The following is an 18,601-nucleotide window of genomic DNA, read 5'->3' on the forward strand; positions in this document are numbered from 1 at the left end:
GAACGTCAGTAGTGAATGAATTGTACAGCAGAGTGCATCAATTAAAGGCTCCACTGTTTTACCCACTTTGTCCTTGAAGATCGTTGCTGTCTCACTGTTTCTCTGAAGATAACACACACACATATATTTTAAACACGGTGCTTTATTATTACAAACACATTACTTTGCCATATATTGCTTTATACAGTCTTGTTATTGTAAATAGTGTGCTTTTCTATCAGTAAACTGAAAAGTCACATGGATACTGAACTTGTTTTTACATTCAGAAGTTCCTTTTCCATGTGTAAAAATAAAATCAACATTAGGGTTAAATCTTTTTATGGTTTTAAATTAATGCTCATGATAACACAGTCATTGTCATGCTTTCTTCAACAGCATACGAGGATTTAAAGAGTTCCTCTCTTATTATAAAGAAGTGACCGTACATATTGCTCATGCTCGGAGGAGGAGGAGGAGGAGGAGGAGGGTGAACGGACGGACGCCACAACTGGTTTTTGTGTTCTCACCACCAGACACACAGTGGATGACGTAATGCTACCACATGAAATAAATCGAAACAACTAGAACAAACATGCTAATGCAGCGTGTGTGTGTGAGAGAGAGTGTGTGTGTGGGGGCGGCTAATGAATCTGCATGAGGGGAAGATGCTGATAACACTGAGGAGCAAGTGTAGCTTCATGCACAGGTCAATACCACTGTACACTGTGTCCAAGGCCTAATCAACAAGAGCGCCACGAAAACTATCATGCAATGCATTTGTGATATAAAAAAACCCATAAAAAACAAAATAAAAATGAGGAAAATAAAATATTCAGAACCACAGAAACCATCTTTATCACTAACGACGCCTGGTGGGACCATCATGAGTAAAAGGAAATGTGCAAATGTTGACATAGAAAAAAAAAAACTGTGATATTGCTCGAACTTTTGTTTTATTTTCTCTGAATCTCAGTGTCTATTGCTATAAAAAGTAAAAACGTCAGTGGCTTCAGCCCTGAAACTGTGAGAGTCTGTGATCGACTCACTGATCATCATGTTTCCATCATTGATCAGCTGGAGTCAAAAGGCCCAAAGGCTGTGAATCTAGGAGGGACTGATGCAGTTTAAAGGGATAGTTCACCCAAAATTCAAATTTTGCCTTCGTTTGTGCCTTCTCTGAGTTACAGCGGGGCTCCGCGCAGCACTGCATGTTCATATGACGGTTGCGAACGGAGCTCACTTTTCTTCATCCAAAAAGACACACCAAAAAACATCCAAATACCTCCATGCTGCTCGTATGTAATGTCCCTCTTGTATTGAAGCCCCGACATGAGAAATTGTTCCGAAAAAAATTAAATAAGTGTATGTTTTAAGCTTGTTTGTAGCGGAAGCTCCCAGTGTCTCAGTTCACTGCTCTGCTGGTGTCAGTGCAAATCACCGGCGGAACAATTTCTCATGTTGGGGCTTCAATACAAGAGGGACATTACAGACGAGCAGCATGGAGGTATTTGGATGTTTTTTGGTGTGTCTTTTTGGACGAAGAAAAGTGAGCACCATTCACAATTCTCCCAGCCCTTAGTCGACATGAGGATGAGTAGATAATGAGTGAAATTTGAATTTTGGGTGAACTATCCCTTTAAAGACTGTGTGGACGTCTCGACCAGAGCTGCATCTCGTTACAGGCAGTGGTTGCTGCCTTGGTTTCTCACTCTTTTAGTGCAGTTTTTAACTCTCTTTGTGTCAAATAAATAAAAATATTCTGTCATTTAACTAGTTTGAGTCGTCGATATTCAAGTAAAAACAGTCAACAACAACAAAAACAGCTTTTAAAATACGTCCTGAACTTCACACATTGACCGTACACAGTCCAGATGGGAACCAGGTTTTGGCCTCTTGCAATAATTAATTCTAAGAAGTCATTAAAATCAAATATAAGGTTTCCCCCCCCCCCAACATAAAGCAAATAAAAACATTAACCAGATAAAAGGAGCAGCAGAACATGGAATCTATTCTGTTATTCTGATATTTATGTATTTGGTTCATATGAAACTGAAATACTATGAATACAAAAGCTAGCTATGGCAAAAGTAAAGTTTTTTTATAGCAGCGGTTAGATTTGTTTTTGTCCATAATATGACTTATCTGGGTAGGTTCTTATGTTCTGCAGCAGTCGAAAGTGTCAAGGTCTGACCAGAAAAAACACAGCCTGAACATAAGAACCTACCCAGATGAATGTATTTGGACTATAGTTTAACTTTATAAGACATTAAAAGGTGTTTTAAGTTAAAGAAATACTGTGTATCATCATCATTTTAATACTAATTTTGGGAATTTTCTGTGATTTCATGACACCTTTGGCTGAATTACCTTTAAAAATCTGATTTAATCTAATCTAATCCATCCTTGTTTATCTTATACGTGTACTTATAAATAAAATACTGTGTTTTTGCAGGACGAAGTAAAGTCCCAGTTACTTTGTGGTTTACTACAGGCGAGCGCTTTCAACACAGAACATGAAACAAAGTTTTTAGGAGACGATACGAAAAACCTTCACACTCTTTTTTTTTTTCCCCAACGAACATCAACGGGTCAGAAATCTGATGATCGAGTCTCTGAGCGAGCGAGCGAGAGCGCGAGCGGAGCTGGAGGAGTGAACGTGTGATGTCGGGTGTCAGATGTTTTGGTTTTTGGTGTCTTTATAGCAGCCGTGCAACATCAGCAGCCACGGAGAGCGGCTGAAACGTTGTAAGGGGGGAGGGGAGGAGGGGAGGGGGTCAATGGTCAAAGGTTTTATACAAGTGGCTTGATTGTCACTTACACAAACATTTACTACAATTTTTTTAACAGGTTAAAAGGTGCATTTCACCTAAAAAAAAAAAGGAAAAAAGGATCTTATGTGTTGTGAACTTTGGTGTCGTTGGTTCTTTATGATGAAAGTTTGATTGAAGTCAAACAGATTCACAATAATGACTGAGATGTCGCAGTTATTTTTGTTTTTTTTGGGGGGGAGGGTGGAGTTCAGCTTTAAATAAACATTTTTCCTGTGATGTCGAAGCTAAATTTATCGGATGAAGCCGATTAATGCACAGAAGATTAAAAAAAAAAAAAAAACTGTTTGTTTTGGTGCTGACATTGAAGTACATTTTAAGAAATATCTAAAATTAGATGTGACGGGATTTTTTCTTTCTTTCATGTCTGCACAGTAAATATGAAATTAGCTTGAGTAAGAAGCTCCACCTCATCGGTTCACAGATCTCTGCACAAAAGGTCAAAATCAAGTTGTGAGATTAAAGGTAGAGTCTGTAGGATTCTGCTTCATCGTCGACTGTGTCTGTATTTTGATGTTTTGGGATGTTTTTGGGCGGAGTTGGTGTGTTTTCTCCAGCCAGTGACAGAGCGCAGGTGAAGTTTGGTGTGTAGCACTGTGGGTTTGTATAAAGACAACCACAAAGATAAAGACTGGACGTGGTCAAGCCAACGGGGGAAATGGACACTTAGCAGAGAAGAAAAGGAAATACGAGCCGTTGACTGCCCGGTATGGGCGCGACGCTCCAGTGCTTCACTCAGACTGAATTTCCTTTTTCTTCTCTGCTAAGTGTGTTTATTTCTCCCGTTGGCCTGACGGCGTCCAGTCTCCATCTTGGTGGTCGTAGCAAATATTCAAAGGAGAAACTTTGAAGGCCGAAGTGTTCAATGTGAACAGCAGCTGCAGCAGTTTGAATGTCGTGTTTACAAACCTACAGACTCGACCTTTAAAGGGATAGTTCAACATTTTTGGCAAATTGGCCCATTGCCACAATCCCTGTTGTGTTAGGAGTAGGTTTGTTTCCTTTAATTGTCGGTGCAAGCTATTTTTAGAACGGCAGAGCAGAGCCGCGAGCTGCTCAGAGCTACGCCATGGAGGCTAATGGGATTTCTTGGTTTCCCTCATCAAACTCATCAAATCCACAATCCAACAACTCCAAAACACTCTGGTGGACAAGTTGTGACCTGCACATTCACCACGCTATGAGATAATAACAGAACGTTACCAGACAGAGTTGTTTTAGAGGGAAATGCAGAGACGGCTTGATGAAAAACTGCCCCCGATGGGAACGCGCATCAGCGGTTTTGCATGAATTTACCTCAAAAACAACTCTGTGGTGAATATGAATGTGCAAGCCTCCGTAGCGTAGCTCTGAGCAGCTCACGGCTCTGCTCCGCCGTTCTAAAAATAGCTTGCACCGACAATTAAAGGTAACGAACCTACTGCTATGACTATAGGGATTATGGCAATGGGCCAATTTGCCAAAAATGTTGAACTTTCCCTTTAAGTATTTCTTAAAGCTACTGGTCTTTTAGCTATAACTTCACATTTAAGGTACAGACATGAGAGTGGTTTTCTATCTATCTCAGTAAAATCCAGAAATGTTGAATTATTCCTGTAACTATGACGATTAAAAACATACACTAAGTGGTGCAGCAGGGAGTGGACACAATAACAGGAACACACACTGTAGTGACAATGAAATCCACCGCTTTAAGAAATGACCGTTAGAGTGAATATAATAACTGTCAACAGACTTTGATCTTTATAAAAACTAAAAAAAAAGTACAGACAGTATTGCGTCCACTCCTCATACAGTTCAGACTCTGTTCACTCTGAGTGTTTTGCTTTGTTTTGTTTTTTAAAGTCTGTTTGCACTCATAAATTGGCAGAAATGTAAATTTTCCTCCTCATTGCTGCACCAGTTTCCAGACATAAGGGGAGATCAAGCTGTAAGTATCTGAGAGGATTTCAAACATAATTAATCACAGCAAATATTGATTGGCTCGCCACAGCCGTCCGTGGCTCGGTGTCAAAATAATCCTTATTAAAACATTTGTCTCTCTTAAAATCCTTGGCTTTAAGTTTTGAACTCAGAAGTTTCTTTGCTTCCTTCCTTCCTTCCTTCCTTACCTCTCCCCCCCCACAACCCCTATAGTCCAGTAATTTTAAGCCAAAAAAGGGGTCAACGTTGAACAAATTGCAACAGGAGCAAACTCAACTGATTTTGTATCCTCAACATGTCCTGAGTGAGGGAAAAAAGCCCCGAAGAATCCCATTAGGGGAAAGTTTAGAAAAACACCCAAATATAGCCCATTCATACCCCTATTAATTATTTTTCTCACCTGAATAGGGTAACATTTTTTACCTTTAGATATCTCCATGAAAATTACTGAGTTGATTACTTACATTAAGACAAACAAAAAATGTATTACAAGTTTTTTGAAATTCTTTGTTAACATGAGCAAATTTGCATAAAGTTGCATAAATTCCACCGTTTTGACAGCACATTTACTGTATATATAAAGGTTCTGTGGTGGTACCAACATGAACATTGTTATGAGTTGACTCCATCGGTCAACCGACAAGAAACCACTTTAAATTTCAAGATGACTGCAGTTTTTCAAGAATCCGTCGCTGCGGGAAGCACTCGTTTTACATGGTAGCCTAAGCGCCCTAGCTCATTAAAGCTACAGTTGGTAAGCTGACGAAAGTGAAAGTAAACCAGAGACGTTCTAATATGATCTAATATAAGCCTAGAAGGACTTTGAGTAAACTCTGTCTGAAATTTCAAGACAATACACAGGTCCCTTTAGGAACCTCAGGAGTATCGGATTAGTATGTGAACAATTAATATAATGAAGAATGAATGAAGCACAGTTAAGAAATGTAAACACTTATTCTGTTTTTGTTTTGTTAGGTTAAGCATATCGCTCACTTGTTTTTTTTGTTTTAAATTTTTATAATGTTTATGTTTTGTGTTTTCAACTGTATATTTGATACTGTTGGACCCCAGGAAGAATAGCTGTGGCGTTGCTGCAGCTAATGGGGATCTTAATAAACAAATAAACAAATAAACTCATTCCAATTTTACCTTTACCTTAACGTATACATGTGCCATCAAAACGGTGGAATTTATGCACATTTATGCAAATCTGCTCATGTTAACAAAGAATTTCAAAAAACTTGTAATACATTTTTTGTTTCTCTTAATGTAAGTAATCAACTCAGTAATTTTCATGGGGATATTTAAAGGTTAAAAATGTTACCCTATTCACGTGAGAAAAATAATTAATAGGCGTATGAATGGGCTATATTTATATTTGGGTCTTTTTCAAAACTTTCCCCTAATGGGATTCTTCGGGGCTTTTTTTCCCTCACTCAGGACATGTTGAGGACACAAAATCAGTTGAGTTGGCTTCTGTTGCAATTTGTTCAACCTTTTTTCATAAAATGACTGGACTACTAACCCCTCTTATACAGAGCACCAGTCGGACCCGGTGAGGATCAGGATCAGTGGCAGGGCGAGGATGGCGAGGGCGGCGAGGCCGAGCGATCCGGTGCGTGGAGCCGAGCTGGGGCTGCACAGGTCGAACAGACTTCCCTGGAAGCGCATCTTCCTGGAGTCCTGCCGCAGCGTCTCCCAGATGGAGCTGACTTCCTCCTGACAGTCGGACAGCGCCGTCAGGGCACACGTGTGGAAAGCTTCCCAGTGGCTGCAGGGCGAAACACACGGAGAGGATCATCATCATCATCATCATCATCATTATCAGAGATTGACAGAGTACTCGACCCCAGTACTTGAGTAAGAGTACAAATACTACTGGTCAAAATTTACTCCGTTACAAGTAAAAGTAGCTCAGTCGACATGTTACTCGAGTAAGAGTATAAAAGTACTTGCTTTTAAAGGTACTTAAAGGGACAACGAGGAGTTTCTATTTGGTTATAAAAAAGTCTCACGTTAATGTGGATGAATCTACGTTACCCACACTTGTTAATGGGCCCATTTTCGATAAATATATCGTTTTGTCTCTATCGTTATTTTGTTATTATTAGTGGTGGCGGAAATGCTGGTCAAGCCGACCAGGGTTTTTTACTTTCGGTTTCGTGGCGAGTCATGAGAATAACGCCGCCGAATCGTCGTTTATGGTCGGAACTGCGACGGTATGTGATCGTCTTCGAACCTCTGACTTTAATTATTGATGAATGAAAACATGAGTCCGTCTTGCGCCGGTCAAAGAATTTCATGGTGCGCGGAGGCTCATAAATGTAGTGTGAAAACGCTTTGCTCCTCGTGTCCCTTTAAAAGCATGTACTTTTGGATACTTAAGTAAAAATAAGAGTAAGAGTACATTTCTTATTTTTCACATCAATGAATTACTATAATTTTTTCTAAATGAATTTATGGACCTTTTAACTCTTGTTTCTGAGAATTAACTCTTTGAAAGCAGCTGCACTGATGTGCTGCTTTTAGGAGTCAAGGTTTCCTTCTTTGACAAACACAGCTTGTGTTCAATAGGATTTTAGAAAAAAAAAAAAGAGCAGACCTGAAAGTAACAAGTACTTTTCAGCCTTCCTAGAAATTAACTCGAGTAAAAGTAAAAATATTTGTCATTGAAATGTATTCAAGTAAGAGTAATAAGTACCAAAGAAATCTAATACTCAAGTAAAGTACAAATCCTCTGGATATGTACTTAAGTACAGTACTCAAGTAAATTTACTCCGTTACTGTCCACCACTGATCATCATCATCATCATCATCATCAGATCAACGCTCGCTTTGCGTCTGCTCCATTTTTCACTCACAATTCAGCCGTGGTGGTGGATTAATTCTGTTTGCCAATGAATCCATCGCTCAGATGGCCACGACGACTTCGAGTGAGTCTGAAACTGAGCTTTAATTGCCATGGCAACTGCATCACAGAGTGAAACAATATCACAGATGATGATGATGATGATGATGATGATGATGATACTGCAAAAAGCGGGCGATTTTCAACTGAGCTGGCTTTTGTGTGAATTCTTTTTTACCTTCAACCCGGCCAAACTGTAACTGTGCTGAACCGAGGTTGTAGAGTTCGTGCAGCAACAATGACAAAAACCGTCCCTGGAATTTCATTACTGCTGCAGCGAAGTCATAAATTATTTAGTAGAGTGGCTCAGTGTCTCAGCACCATTCATTTCTCCATTCTCCCTCTGAGATTATAGCTTCTGCTTCTTTTTCTCTCCAGTTTTTTTTGTCAGGAGGTGGAAGATCTCTAGTCTACAGTATATCCGTCCATATTTTCCCACCCTATTTCCTTATAAATGCTCATGCACAGTGTTTGTTTTTTATTTTATTTTATTCTATTCTATTCAAGTTGTTACTGTAGTTACTCTGCTGCTGCTGTCCCCTGGATGAGTTATTCTCACCTGCACACGGCTGCCACTCCCCTCTCACTGGTCACGTTCTCCTGGTAGTTGTCCATGCTCTCTCCCAGCTCCAGGACACAGTCGGAAAAGTCCTTATAGATTTTCTCACACTTCACATCTGGAGAGTCTCCTGACACGGCGAGGGACAGGAAAACTGCAAAAACAAAACACATACACACACACACACACAAAAAAAAAACAAATCAAAGTTATCAAAAAGGTCTTTGCATTGCATATTCAGTCTTTTCTTTATGTAATACTTTATAAATACTTAAAAACCAGCTATAGGTTCCATATGTAAATGTAAAGATTTGTGCATCTGAACTTCACAGATGTCAGTGGGCGGCTGCATGGCTGCAGAGCAGATGTTGTACCACCGAGAACAAGCTTGACCACTGCAGCTCATACATACATACTGTAGGCTATATTTCACTTCCACATGGACCGATGAGTCTGGTTAGAGCTTTTTGCGATTTAAATGGTAAAACACATCCACAACTGAACATTGAGTGAAAAGAAAAAGGTTAATTTTGCTAAAATAAAGCACTTAATATTCATAAAAGTGACATCTAAGGGAGGCACAGAGAGAGAGAGAGAGATGAGTCTGAGTCCGAGGAGGTTTATAAATATTTGTGAATGGTGCACGTCTCAGAGAGCTCACACACTATCTATCACCTAAGTATAGATAGACACCCAGTATCTATGGTCGCTGCTGGCTGGGTTTGCCCTGGAAGCAGCAGCTGGTGCAGATCTCAGAAGAGAGAGAAGCATCATGATGATGAGAGATAATAATAAGTGATGGAGAGATGAGATAACATGCAGAGAGAGAGAGAGAGCAGAGATGCACGGAGATAATAAAAACCACAACAGATGCACACCATGATAATAATAATAATAATAAAGAGGATGAGGATAATGATGAGGAGGATGAGAGCAGCTCGACTTCTTCTTACCCAAGGCGAAAGCGAGAATCCCCCCGATCTTCGTCGACATGAAAAATCCCATATCATCCCATTTCCAGCGGAGCAGCGGAATCACACGGAGCCGATTAGCTGCCCATGCTTAATGCGCTGCTGCTGCTGCTGCTGCTGGCTGATTAAGCGGCGATAAACACTTGGTGGTGGTGGTGGTGGTGTTGTTGGTGGGTGTGTTTCTATATATATGTGTGTGTGTGTGTGTGTGTGTGTGTGTGCTCCGTCTTTTCCTGCTCCGGATGACTGCTGACGTTACCTGCCCCCCGGCGCGCGCGCTGAGCTCATCCTCTTCTTCCCCCCTCAGCTCAGCTCAGCACCGGACAGCTACAGCAGCTCCCACGTCTCCCCGGGCAGGAAGCGCCGAGTGCAACCCTCCTCCTGCAACACACAACACACACACAATACACACACAGCATACACACACAAAGGTGTCCCCGCCACTCATTATTCGTCACATTAGATATTTATTCTCCTTTACTGGATGATCCGGATGTGTTATGGATGATAAAGCTGCCATTGTTCCATTTGTGTTGGATGCTTTCTTTCTTTTCTTGTTAACAATTATCATTTATAAGTAATAATAATATTAAACTTATTATTAAAGCTTAAAACTTCCTCTTTAGGATAAATATGCAACTCAATGGACACACAATGTCTCCCATAAAGGACAATAAAATGAGACAAATATAAAGAAAAATAAATACAGAAATGCGGAAACAAACATCTAAATGCCTAAACAAATACATTTTGGAGATAAAAAAAATGCTATTGATATATTTATTTATTGATACATACAGTATGTCATCTTTTGTCCTCCATAGTCTTCAAGTTGTAGTATTTTCTATAGGATGTTACAGTAATTGGAATCAAATAGTTTGATTTTATATCATGAAGCTGCATAACCCATTTGAACAGCACATTTCCAAATATTCTTAAAATTTGTGCGATTTCATCATTTGAAAAAAATCATAAACATGTGACCATTTCAAAGGTTTCACCTGCTGGACACAAAATGTTCCTATGGAGGACAAAAAATGACAAAAGTATGAATAAACAAATATAGAAAGTATAATAAAAAAGCATAAACAAATACCGGTACATGTTATTTCTGTTTACTAACTTATTGATACTTATCTACTACTTATTGTCCTTTACTCTCTCACTTCTGCACAGTGTCATTGTGCTGCAGGTTTGAATCTGTACCAAATCTTAGATGTTTATTGGACCTTGACTGGTTTCCATCATTTAGTTTGCTCTGCACAGTGATGTAAAACTTGTGTGCCAATCAAACAATAACTGAACTCATTGAATAAGCTTCTACATTTTGGTCCAAATCCTTTTTAAAAAATATTTTCAATCCGAGGCTGTGTATGATAAATCCTCACCCAAAGTTTTTGCACAATCTCTGTGGTAGTAAGTGACTTGCATCCTTATTTCCTGATCTGACACCATCAGTTGTCATTTGCCTAGAGAGGATTACAACACGGCGACATGAAGCACAAACCGTCAGTCTGTACACATGACAACAGTGTAATCAGGAAGAAATACTGTAGCTATACCGATTCAAAGAAAAGCAACCACGGAGACCACAAACACATTTTGTTCACCTCTTTTTTTTTTATTGTTGTTCAAAAAGGAGTTTCATCACAAATAACGACCCGCGCTCTGACAGACCGCAGCGTAAGCGCCTGATATGATGAGAGTCTGAGCGGCCTCACCACAGTCGTAGGTGAAGATGATGAAACAGATAAATTAACCTCCAGAGAACAACGCTGTGTGAAAGTTTGTTGAACTTGCAGCTGCCATTGTCCCCTCTGTAAAACACACGCACACACACACACACACCACATCACACCTCACCACAGCCATTATTACACTGTGTCTGTGACTGGACGTCTAAAGCAGAATGGTAGATAGAAAAGGGGCATCGCAGCCGGCACAGTACAGGTTAAAGCACAGCGGTGGTTTAAAGTTAGAGAGGAGGTGCAGCGTGAGACAGGAATGTTTCAAAGTCATAAAACGCGTTTATTCCTGAAGATTCGTCTCTTCAATGTGATTATTATGGCTTCACAGCAGCTTGTACCGCATCCCTTTGTGTTTTTTTTCCATTATTTTTAATGACTTATTGGTGCATCCTTTCTCACTTTGCGCACACACACACATACGCACGCACACACACACGCACTCATAAAAAAGTTGTTTCAAAAATGAACTCCCGTTAGCGTCTGAGTGAGAGGCTGAGAGAGCTCCACACAAACATCTTTAACACACTGGTTTGTGCTGGAAGTTGCGTTCCAGCTCTGCGGACTCATAGTGGCTGGGAATCAATAATCTGATCTGGATGGAAACCGTTTGATGATGATGATGGATGCAGAGTGGACGCGTTTATTGATCGGTTCCAGCTGCTCTCTTGGTTCTTTTCCGTGGAGACGTTTTGGGGGAAGCCTTGTCTGTAAAGAGAGACAGGAAGTGAAGATCAGCTGTGTGGTTTGTGTTGTTGTCAATCAGAGTTTTTACAGTAATGAGTTTGTTATTGGTTGTTAACAGCAGCTGGGAACAAAGACAATAAAGTTGAACGTACTCATGACGTTGAGCGTCTCCTGAGGGATCCAGCTGATGTCGACATCGTTCATTCCACCGGTGCCCTTCTCGATTTTCACTGGGAGTCTCTTTTTCTGCAAAACACAGATTCAAACACAGGTTCAGCTGACTTCATTTCATACTCTTAGTTGTTTTTCATTTGCAGTTAAGAGTAAAAAAAACCACAAAGAAGTACGTGGCTCCATTCACAAAGTCTCGGACAACAACAGGATGTCTTTTTACTGCTGCTGGCTTAACGCACAAAAATATTGTTTTGTAATTTGCATTGGTAAAACAAAAATGTATAAATCTTAAAGGGATAGTTCAACATTTTGACAAACTGGTCCATCGCCATAATCCCTATAGTCATAGCAGTAGGTTTGTTACCTTTAATTGTTGGTGCAATCTATTTTTAGAACGGCGGAGCAGAGCCGCGAGCTGCTCAGAGCTACGCTATGGAGGCCAATGGGATTTCTTGGTTTACATCATCAAACTCATCAAATACACAATCCAACAACTCCAAAATGCTCTGGTGGACAAGTTGTGACCTGCACATTCACCACGCTATGAGATAATAGCAGAACGTTACCAGACAGAGTTGTTTTAGAGGTAAATTCATGCAAAACCGCTGAGCATGTTGCCTTCAGGGACAGTTTTTCAACAAGCAGTCTCTCTGTCTGGTAACGTTCTGTTATTATCTCATAGCGTGGTGAATGTGCAGGTCACAACTTGTCCACCAGAGTGTTTTGGAGTTGTTGGATTGTGTATTTGATGAGTTTGATGAGGGAAACCAAGAAATCCCATGAGCCTCCGTAGCGTAGCTCTGAGCAGCTCGCGGCTCTGCTCCGCCGTTCTAAAAATAGCTTGCACCGACAATTAAAGGTAACGAACCTACTGCTAAGACTACAGGGATTATGGCAATGGGCCAATTTGCCAAAATGTTGAACTATCCCTTTCTCTCACACACACACACACACACACAAAACACTTACCGTCCTTGTCTCCAGGACCTGGTAAATCCCGAAGAGCATCAGAGCCACCAGTCCACCCAGGAACACGTACATGAACATCCTGCAAAAAAACAACAAATCATTTCACAAAATGTTTTTTTCTGTATTTAAATATCCAGTTCAGACCGAATTCACTCAACTGCAATTTACTTTCCTGACAGAGCCTGTGTATAATATGCAGGCACTTTTGTTTGAAATGTTTTATTTATATTAATTTCAATAAAATAAAGCAGCCAAGCAGAGATTTTTGTCTCCAACCTTCGACTGTATACTGACTAAATAATGGATGTAAATTTAATCGGAGCTCTGTTCAGACAAATGACTGCTTGCAAAAAAAAGAAAAACAAATTCAAGTCCAATTCTTGGTGTGAACATGCAGCACAAAGCCTGGTAAAGCAACAGAAGCTCTGACAACTGATGTCTTTGTGCCAATTTCACACCTTCGTTTACAGGTTCTTACATGTGCTGCGGTATTCAGGAGGAGCTGGTGTTATGAAGACTTATAGAGACGGACTGGGGACTAAACAAGTAAGTTAAAAAAGAAAAAGTTAATGTAAAATGTCGGGGGGGGGGGGATAACTGGAGATGTTATTTAGACTGAAGTGCGATGCATAGAAATTGGCTGAGTAGATCCATCTGCCCACTGTGAATTTGTCCTTTTGCTATAATTCACACTCTGGTTTCATGGTTTCCATATTACGATGAAATATAAACCCAGTGAAAGACGGTATTTCTTACGTTTCTCCGTCCAGTCCCTCTTCCTTCTCAATGATGGTGACGGTCTGGTTGTAAACGGCGGTCTGGAACACGCCACCCTGAAGAAAATAGAAGAAGTAGAAGATTAGATCAGCAGAAACCTACTGGTAACTTCTCATTAAAATTAAAAAAACACTGTGACAATATGAGTCAACATTTATCACGTAGTCTGTTAGAGCGTGGAAACAACTGTCGATACTTAGCAGGGAGAAAATAATGACAGTTACAAACCCACCAGCGGGGCCGGTTATAAAAACATGACTAAGGAGAAGCTGCTCTCTGACAGGGGCTTCTTTAAAGTTTTAATTTTCATGAATCATCAAGATTTGTGGTGGTGGGCTGTGAAAAACCTTCCTGTGGCACAGTCGCTGTCTCTCACACACTGCTGAAAAGTTGTAACGGATGTACTTAAAAAACACTCAGAGAGAAAGTCTTTCCTTCTTGGAAGTTATTTCTCAGGCTTTTCTCTTATTACAGTCGGTGAGTGAGAGAGAGAGAGACAGGAAATGTGCAGAGGATGACACACAGTACCGGGCCACAGGCTGGATTCAATCTCTAACATGAACTCTACAAAGTGGGAGGAAGCTGAAGTACCTTCACTCACTGATTACGTTTACATGCAGTCGACTCAATAACCCTTTCATAATTGGAATATTAGCAATAACCCAGTTGTGCATGACCATGTAAATGGCAATAACCCTTTAAAAAAAAAACGGAATATGCTCATATTCTGGTTTTTAAAAACCCGAAAACGACCCCTGGATTACTCCTTTTCTAACCCGAATATTTGGCAGGGTTCCTAGTCCTACACATTTGAAACTTCAAAATCCCAGACCCTAATTTCCAGAATTATCGTAAAAAAAACAACAAAATTGTGACATTTGAGTAATTAGATGTGAATCATGTAAATAAATTGTGAAATTAATTTAGTTTATTAATTTTCATTATTCTGAATTTGTATGCCATTATGTCACCAAATAATTTCCAGGAGATTGTAGCAAGGTACAATAGCGCATACAAGACAATTAACCCAAATAACCAAACCCAGATAAGAATTAAGATGAATATATTTCCATACAATAGTTTCCATTTTCCATACTTTTCCAGACCTGGAAATGTATAAAATCAAATTCCATACTTTTCATACTTGCGTAGGAACCCTGATTTGGTCATGTATACGCCTATCGGGATATCCGATAGTTACAGGAAGAAGAAGCGGAAATGACGCGCATTTTGTCATGACCCCATTTTGTGTGTCGCTGTTTTGATTGGGATATCCCAATTGATTACGATTACCACGTATACAGGAATAATCCTGTTTGCTCACACATGTAAAGGGGTTATTCCGAATGTTTCAGAAACTGGAATATTGACCTTAATCCGAATATCGACTGCATGTAAACCTAGTCAGTGATTCGTGATTACAGGGCTGACCCTGTTTGTTTTCTTTACCTCATTGTCCAGGTAGTTGAGGAGGATCACGAGGCCGAACGGACGACCGGCCATGGGCTGAGCGGGGATGAAGGAGTACTCGAAGGAGGCCTGAGCCTGAGGCTGCACCACGGTGTTCAGGGGCAGAGCTGTGAACTACAGACACACACACACATAATATTAAAATATGCTATTAAGCTGTTTAACTATGACATGGTCATTCATTTTAGGGCTGCTCAATATGCAAAAAAAAACATCATATAAGTTAAAAAGATGTGGGATGTCAGTGTGAATGCTCATTTTTCACATTTGATTTTCACTTGAACATCTTCTTCAAACAAACATGTTCCTTTTATGTCTTGGTATTATGATTTGCATCTCTGCAGCAACATAATACTTATGGTGCTGACAATGCACAACAATATTGAGACACATTTTTATCTTTATCAATTAAAATTACAGCTCCAGTGATTTGGATCTTGCACTTTTTTAGCCATATTGTAATTTCGATCAAACTTTGATAAATTGAAAAACTTCTGTCTTCTTTCCACACTTGCATATACATTCACTAAGATCAAATATTGTGGATTTTATTTTTCCCAAACAAACCACAGATTTTATGTGGCCTTACTGAATCTAGCTCTTTATGAGCCTTTTCTATAACTCAAGGAAATACTTTCATATTCATAATTCACACGACACATTATTGAGTTTTTAAATGATCTGGCCATGCATGCAGCTGTAAAGGTGGAGACGTGTTTGCTGGCGGTTTCATGTCAAATCAAACTCACGTTCTGAATGTAGAACTGGAAGTCCTGAGGGTAGCGGAAGGAAGCCTCCAACGACTGAACGCTGAAAGCCTCAGAGCCCTTGTTGGTGAAACCCACCAGGAACCTCACAATTTCATTGGCAGGGAACTCTGAATTAAAGAAATATAGAAATTACTATCAAATATAGATAAAATATAAGGCATGAGATGTATTAAAAAAAGTCACAGAGTTTCCTGACATCTAACTGCAAAAGTTCAACAAATGAGATCTGGACCGACCTTCTCCTGTTGTGAAGATGATGGTCGTGTCGACGTCAGCGTGAGAAGATAACAGTTTGTCAGAACCTTCGTCAGACTCATCTTCTTCACCTTCCTGTGGATAAACAGGACATTGTAATGAATCTCAGGATGTAGGACCCACGACACAATATTATCACAATACTTAAGACACAACATGACATTGTTGAGATTTTAAAACACCATGTGTTGCAATAACAAGTTGTGATATGTTCCGTTTTAGCAACTGCAGACTTTGTCAACATCTGTTTTTCAAGTAATAAGGTTTAGTTTTCAGTCTGTCCTTTTTTATTCTTGCAAAACAGGACTCAAACACTTACTGAAGCTTGTATCTGATCTTCCTCAACAAGGACCTCTTCTTCATCCTCCTCCTCATCTACGGCAGCATCAGTGTCCTCAGCGACGTCCTCAGCAGAGTCGGACTGTGCAGAGACATGGCCTGTACCGAGAAGAAGACAGTACAGAGAAAATTAGATGTTTCAGAGAGTGACTCGACTTGATTTGTTCTGTTTATTGCACATTTCCTCAGGTATCCCTTTTTCTGCTGAGTGAAAACTGGACAACAAACATAATCATCATACTCATATCCACATTATTAATCATTTTTCTTCCTTTTTGATAAAATATCACCACATTTTTAAATATATGTCAACCTAACCCTTGCTGCTCATTTGTGGAGAAAGTTCAGTGTTGTGAAAATGTGTACAAAAACAGTATTATTCACCCCTATGAAGAAATCATATACTCCATATGTTTGGGTTTTGGTAGAGCTGGAACATTAGTACATCATACAAATCATGTATAAATATGCAGCGAATAACTATTGCAAGAAAGCGAAAACCAAACAGGAAACAAATGAAACTGTTGCTGCTTCTGCAATGTTTTCAATGCATTTCACTGTTGTATCCGGCACTTATATTGAAATATTGTACCGATATATAGCCCCTATTTAAAAAAAATACATTTTTAATCTCATTGAGGCTTTTATTTGGTTAAATAAATAAGATATATAGACATATATGGTGGGAAAACGGGGCTGAGAGACGCACAGACCCAAACACCAGTGACCATCTTATCTATGGTGACGTGTCCCAGACAGAGGCAGCCGTTAACCGTCTCTGCTAACTACTGTTGGTGCTACCTTTCCCCCTCAAAAACTACGTTAAATATTTAAAATAAACCACATTAACAGCTCAAAATGTAACTTTTAACTTCACATTTAACAACTTTGATGGCTGTTTTTCACTTGTACGGCGGCAGCTGGTCGGAAACCGTCGTTTTCATTCATCACAGAAGCTAAAAGCGAAGCAGCTCCCACCGTTAACACGTTAACGTTACAACGGCGAGAAATGACGGATTTTAATCCGAGTTTCCGTGTTGGTGAAGCGGCTATGGAGGTCGTGAAACTGCCTGTGTAATAAATTACAGCTCCATGACGGTGCCACGTCAATACGTAACGTTAACAGTAATAATAGCTTTAAAAAAAAGAAGAAGAAAGAAAGTCTGAACCAAAACCTGAGGCGCAGACGTTATTTGTGAGAAAATGAGGGAGACACACAACTCACCGATGGAGAGGAGTCCGCAGGGGAAGGCCAGGAGGAAGAGCAGCACCAGTTTAGACCCGAAATTAAACATTTTTGTGTCGGAGTGGCGAGCAGGAGCTAGTAACACATCAGCGTTCAGGAGCGGAGAGGACAGCGGCCGAGCAGAGGGCGGGACAAGACCGAGTTGGAGGTTTGGTCTAGTGGAGTTGGTTTGGGGAGGGCCGACCGATACAGATACACTACACACACCACAGTGCAACGTAACGAGAATGAAACATGAAGCGAACCCGGAAGAAGAAAAAACAAAAAACTACGGTGGCCCCGAGAGCTCAATACACCACCGCATCTACAGAAAGTACCATAGGCTACTGCAGAGCGATAGATCTATCGCTCTGGGCTACTGTATATAAAACAATAGGAAGGTGAATTTATTTTATTTTTAGGCAAATTTCACATTCATAAAAAAAAGAAAATGAAAGGACCGATTCCAAACCAAGTTTTTACACACTTTTTGCACGAACTATATCAGAATAGCACCACTGTGGATGGACTGGAAAACCAAAAGGCATTAAAAACAAACTCTATTTTGGTCACATTTTTATTTAAAGGTCCAGTGTGTAATAATTGGCAAGGTTTATTGACAAAATCTGAATATACTAGCCTACCCATGAATATATTTGTATAAGTGTATAATCGCTATAAAATAAAATGTATATAGATGATCCTTTGTACCTATACACATCAGGCTTTTTAATTCTTCTGCAAATGATAGATGAGCTGCCAGACAAATGCATTTCTCTTTGAGGATTAATAAAGTAAACTTGTCTTATCAAATTCACCTTATTTTCAAACACCACAAATAGGTGTTAGATAAGCTTTGAACCAGTGAACATGGATGTATTATATTATCAGTGAAGTGCCCCACAGTCTGTCACTTTATTGTGTCCCCAGAAACACTTCTGCTCTGTTGTGTTGTGAGTTATTACACATGCCTCATGAAATTGATGAAGTTGTTTTCTGAATTTTTAGCACATTTAGTCTTT

General features: G+C 39.8%; 2 protein-coding genes across 2 annotated transcripts; both read right to left on the reverse strand.

The window, feature by feature from the left end:
* Positions 1-4,147: 4,147 nt before the first annotated feature.
* LOC146986924 (neuritin-like) lies at positions 4,148-9,224 on the reverse strand. Its single transcript, XM_085777990.1, has 4 exons — positions 9,151-9,224; positions 8,198-8,351; positions 6,244-6,501; positions 4,148-4,918 (listed from the first exon to the last, which is right to left on the reverse strand). The coding sequence occupies exons 1-3, from the start codon at positions 9,200-9,202 to the stop codon at positions 6,261-6,263; spliced, it is 447 nt and encodes a 148-aa protein (XP_085634116.1). The 5' UTR covers positions 9,203-9,224; the 3' UTR covers positions 4,148-4,918; positions 6,244-6,260.
* A 1,544-nt stretch (positions 9,225-10,768) lies between these two features.
* Positions 10,769-17,708, reverse strand: LOC146986925 (translocon-associated protein subunit alpha-like). Its single transcript, XM_085775795.1, has 9 exons — positions 17,580-17,708; positions 16,335-16,453; positions 15,997-16,090; positions 15,740-15,867; positions 14,970-15,104; positions 13,500-13,576; positions 12,744-12,822; positions 11,753-11,846; positions 10,769-11,621 (listed from the first exon to the last, which is right to left on the reverse strand). The coding sequence occupies exons 1-9, from the start codon at positions 17,647-17,649 to the stop codon at positions 11,557-11,559; spliced, it is 861 nt and encodes a 286-aa protein (XP_085631921.1). The 5' UTR covers positions 17,650-17,708; the 3' UTR covers positions 10,769-11,556.
* Positions 17,709-18,601: the final 893 nt, after the last annotated feature.

The sequence above is a fragment of the Trachurus japonicus genome, chromosome 5, assembly GCF_045865225.1.
Source record: "Trachurus japonicus isolate A0001 chromosome 5, Traja_1.0".
Lineage (NCBI taxonomy): Eukaryota > Metazoa > Chordata > Actinopteri > Carangiformes > Carangidae > Trachurus > Trachurus japonicus.

Bases quoted from the DNA above. Each gene is read 5' to 3' on its own strand.
- LOC146986924 (XM_085777990.1), bottom strand. From the start codon at position 9,202: ATGGGATTTTTCATGTCGACGAAGATCGGGGGGATTCTCGCTTTCGCC. The intron at 8,352-9,150 runs GTAAGAAGAAGT...TTGTTTTTGCAG, and splicing joins GATTCTCGCTTTCGCCTTGG to TTTTCCTGTCCCTCGCCGTG. The intron at 6,502-8,197 runs GTGAGAATAACT...TTCGCCCTGCAG, and splicing joins GGAGTGGCAGCCGTGTGCAG to CCACTGGGAAGCTTTCCACA.
- LOC146986925 (XM_085775795.1), bottom strand. From the start codon at position 17,649: ATGTTTAATTTCGGGTCTAAACTGGTGCTGCTCTTCCTCCTGGCCTTC. The intron at 15,105-15,739 runs GTGAGTTTGATT...GTGTGTCTGTAG, and splicing joins TCCAGTTCTACATTCAGAAC to TTCACAGCTCTGCCCCTGAA. The intron at 11,622-11,752 runs GTACGTTCAACT...CTCTCTTTACAG, and splicing joins GGAGACGCTCAACGTCATGA to ACAAGGCTTCCCCCAAAACG.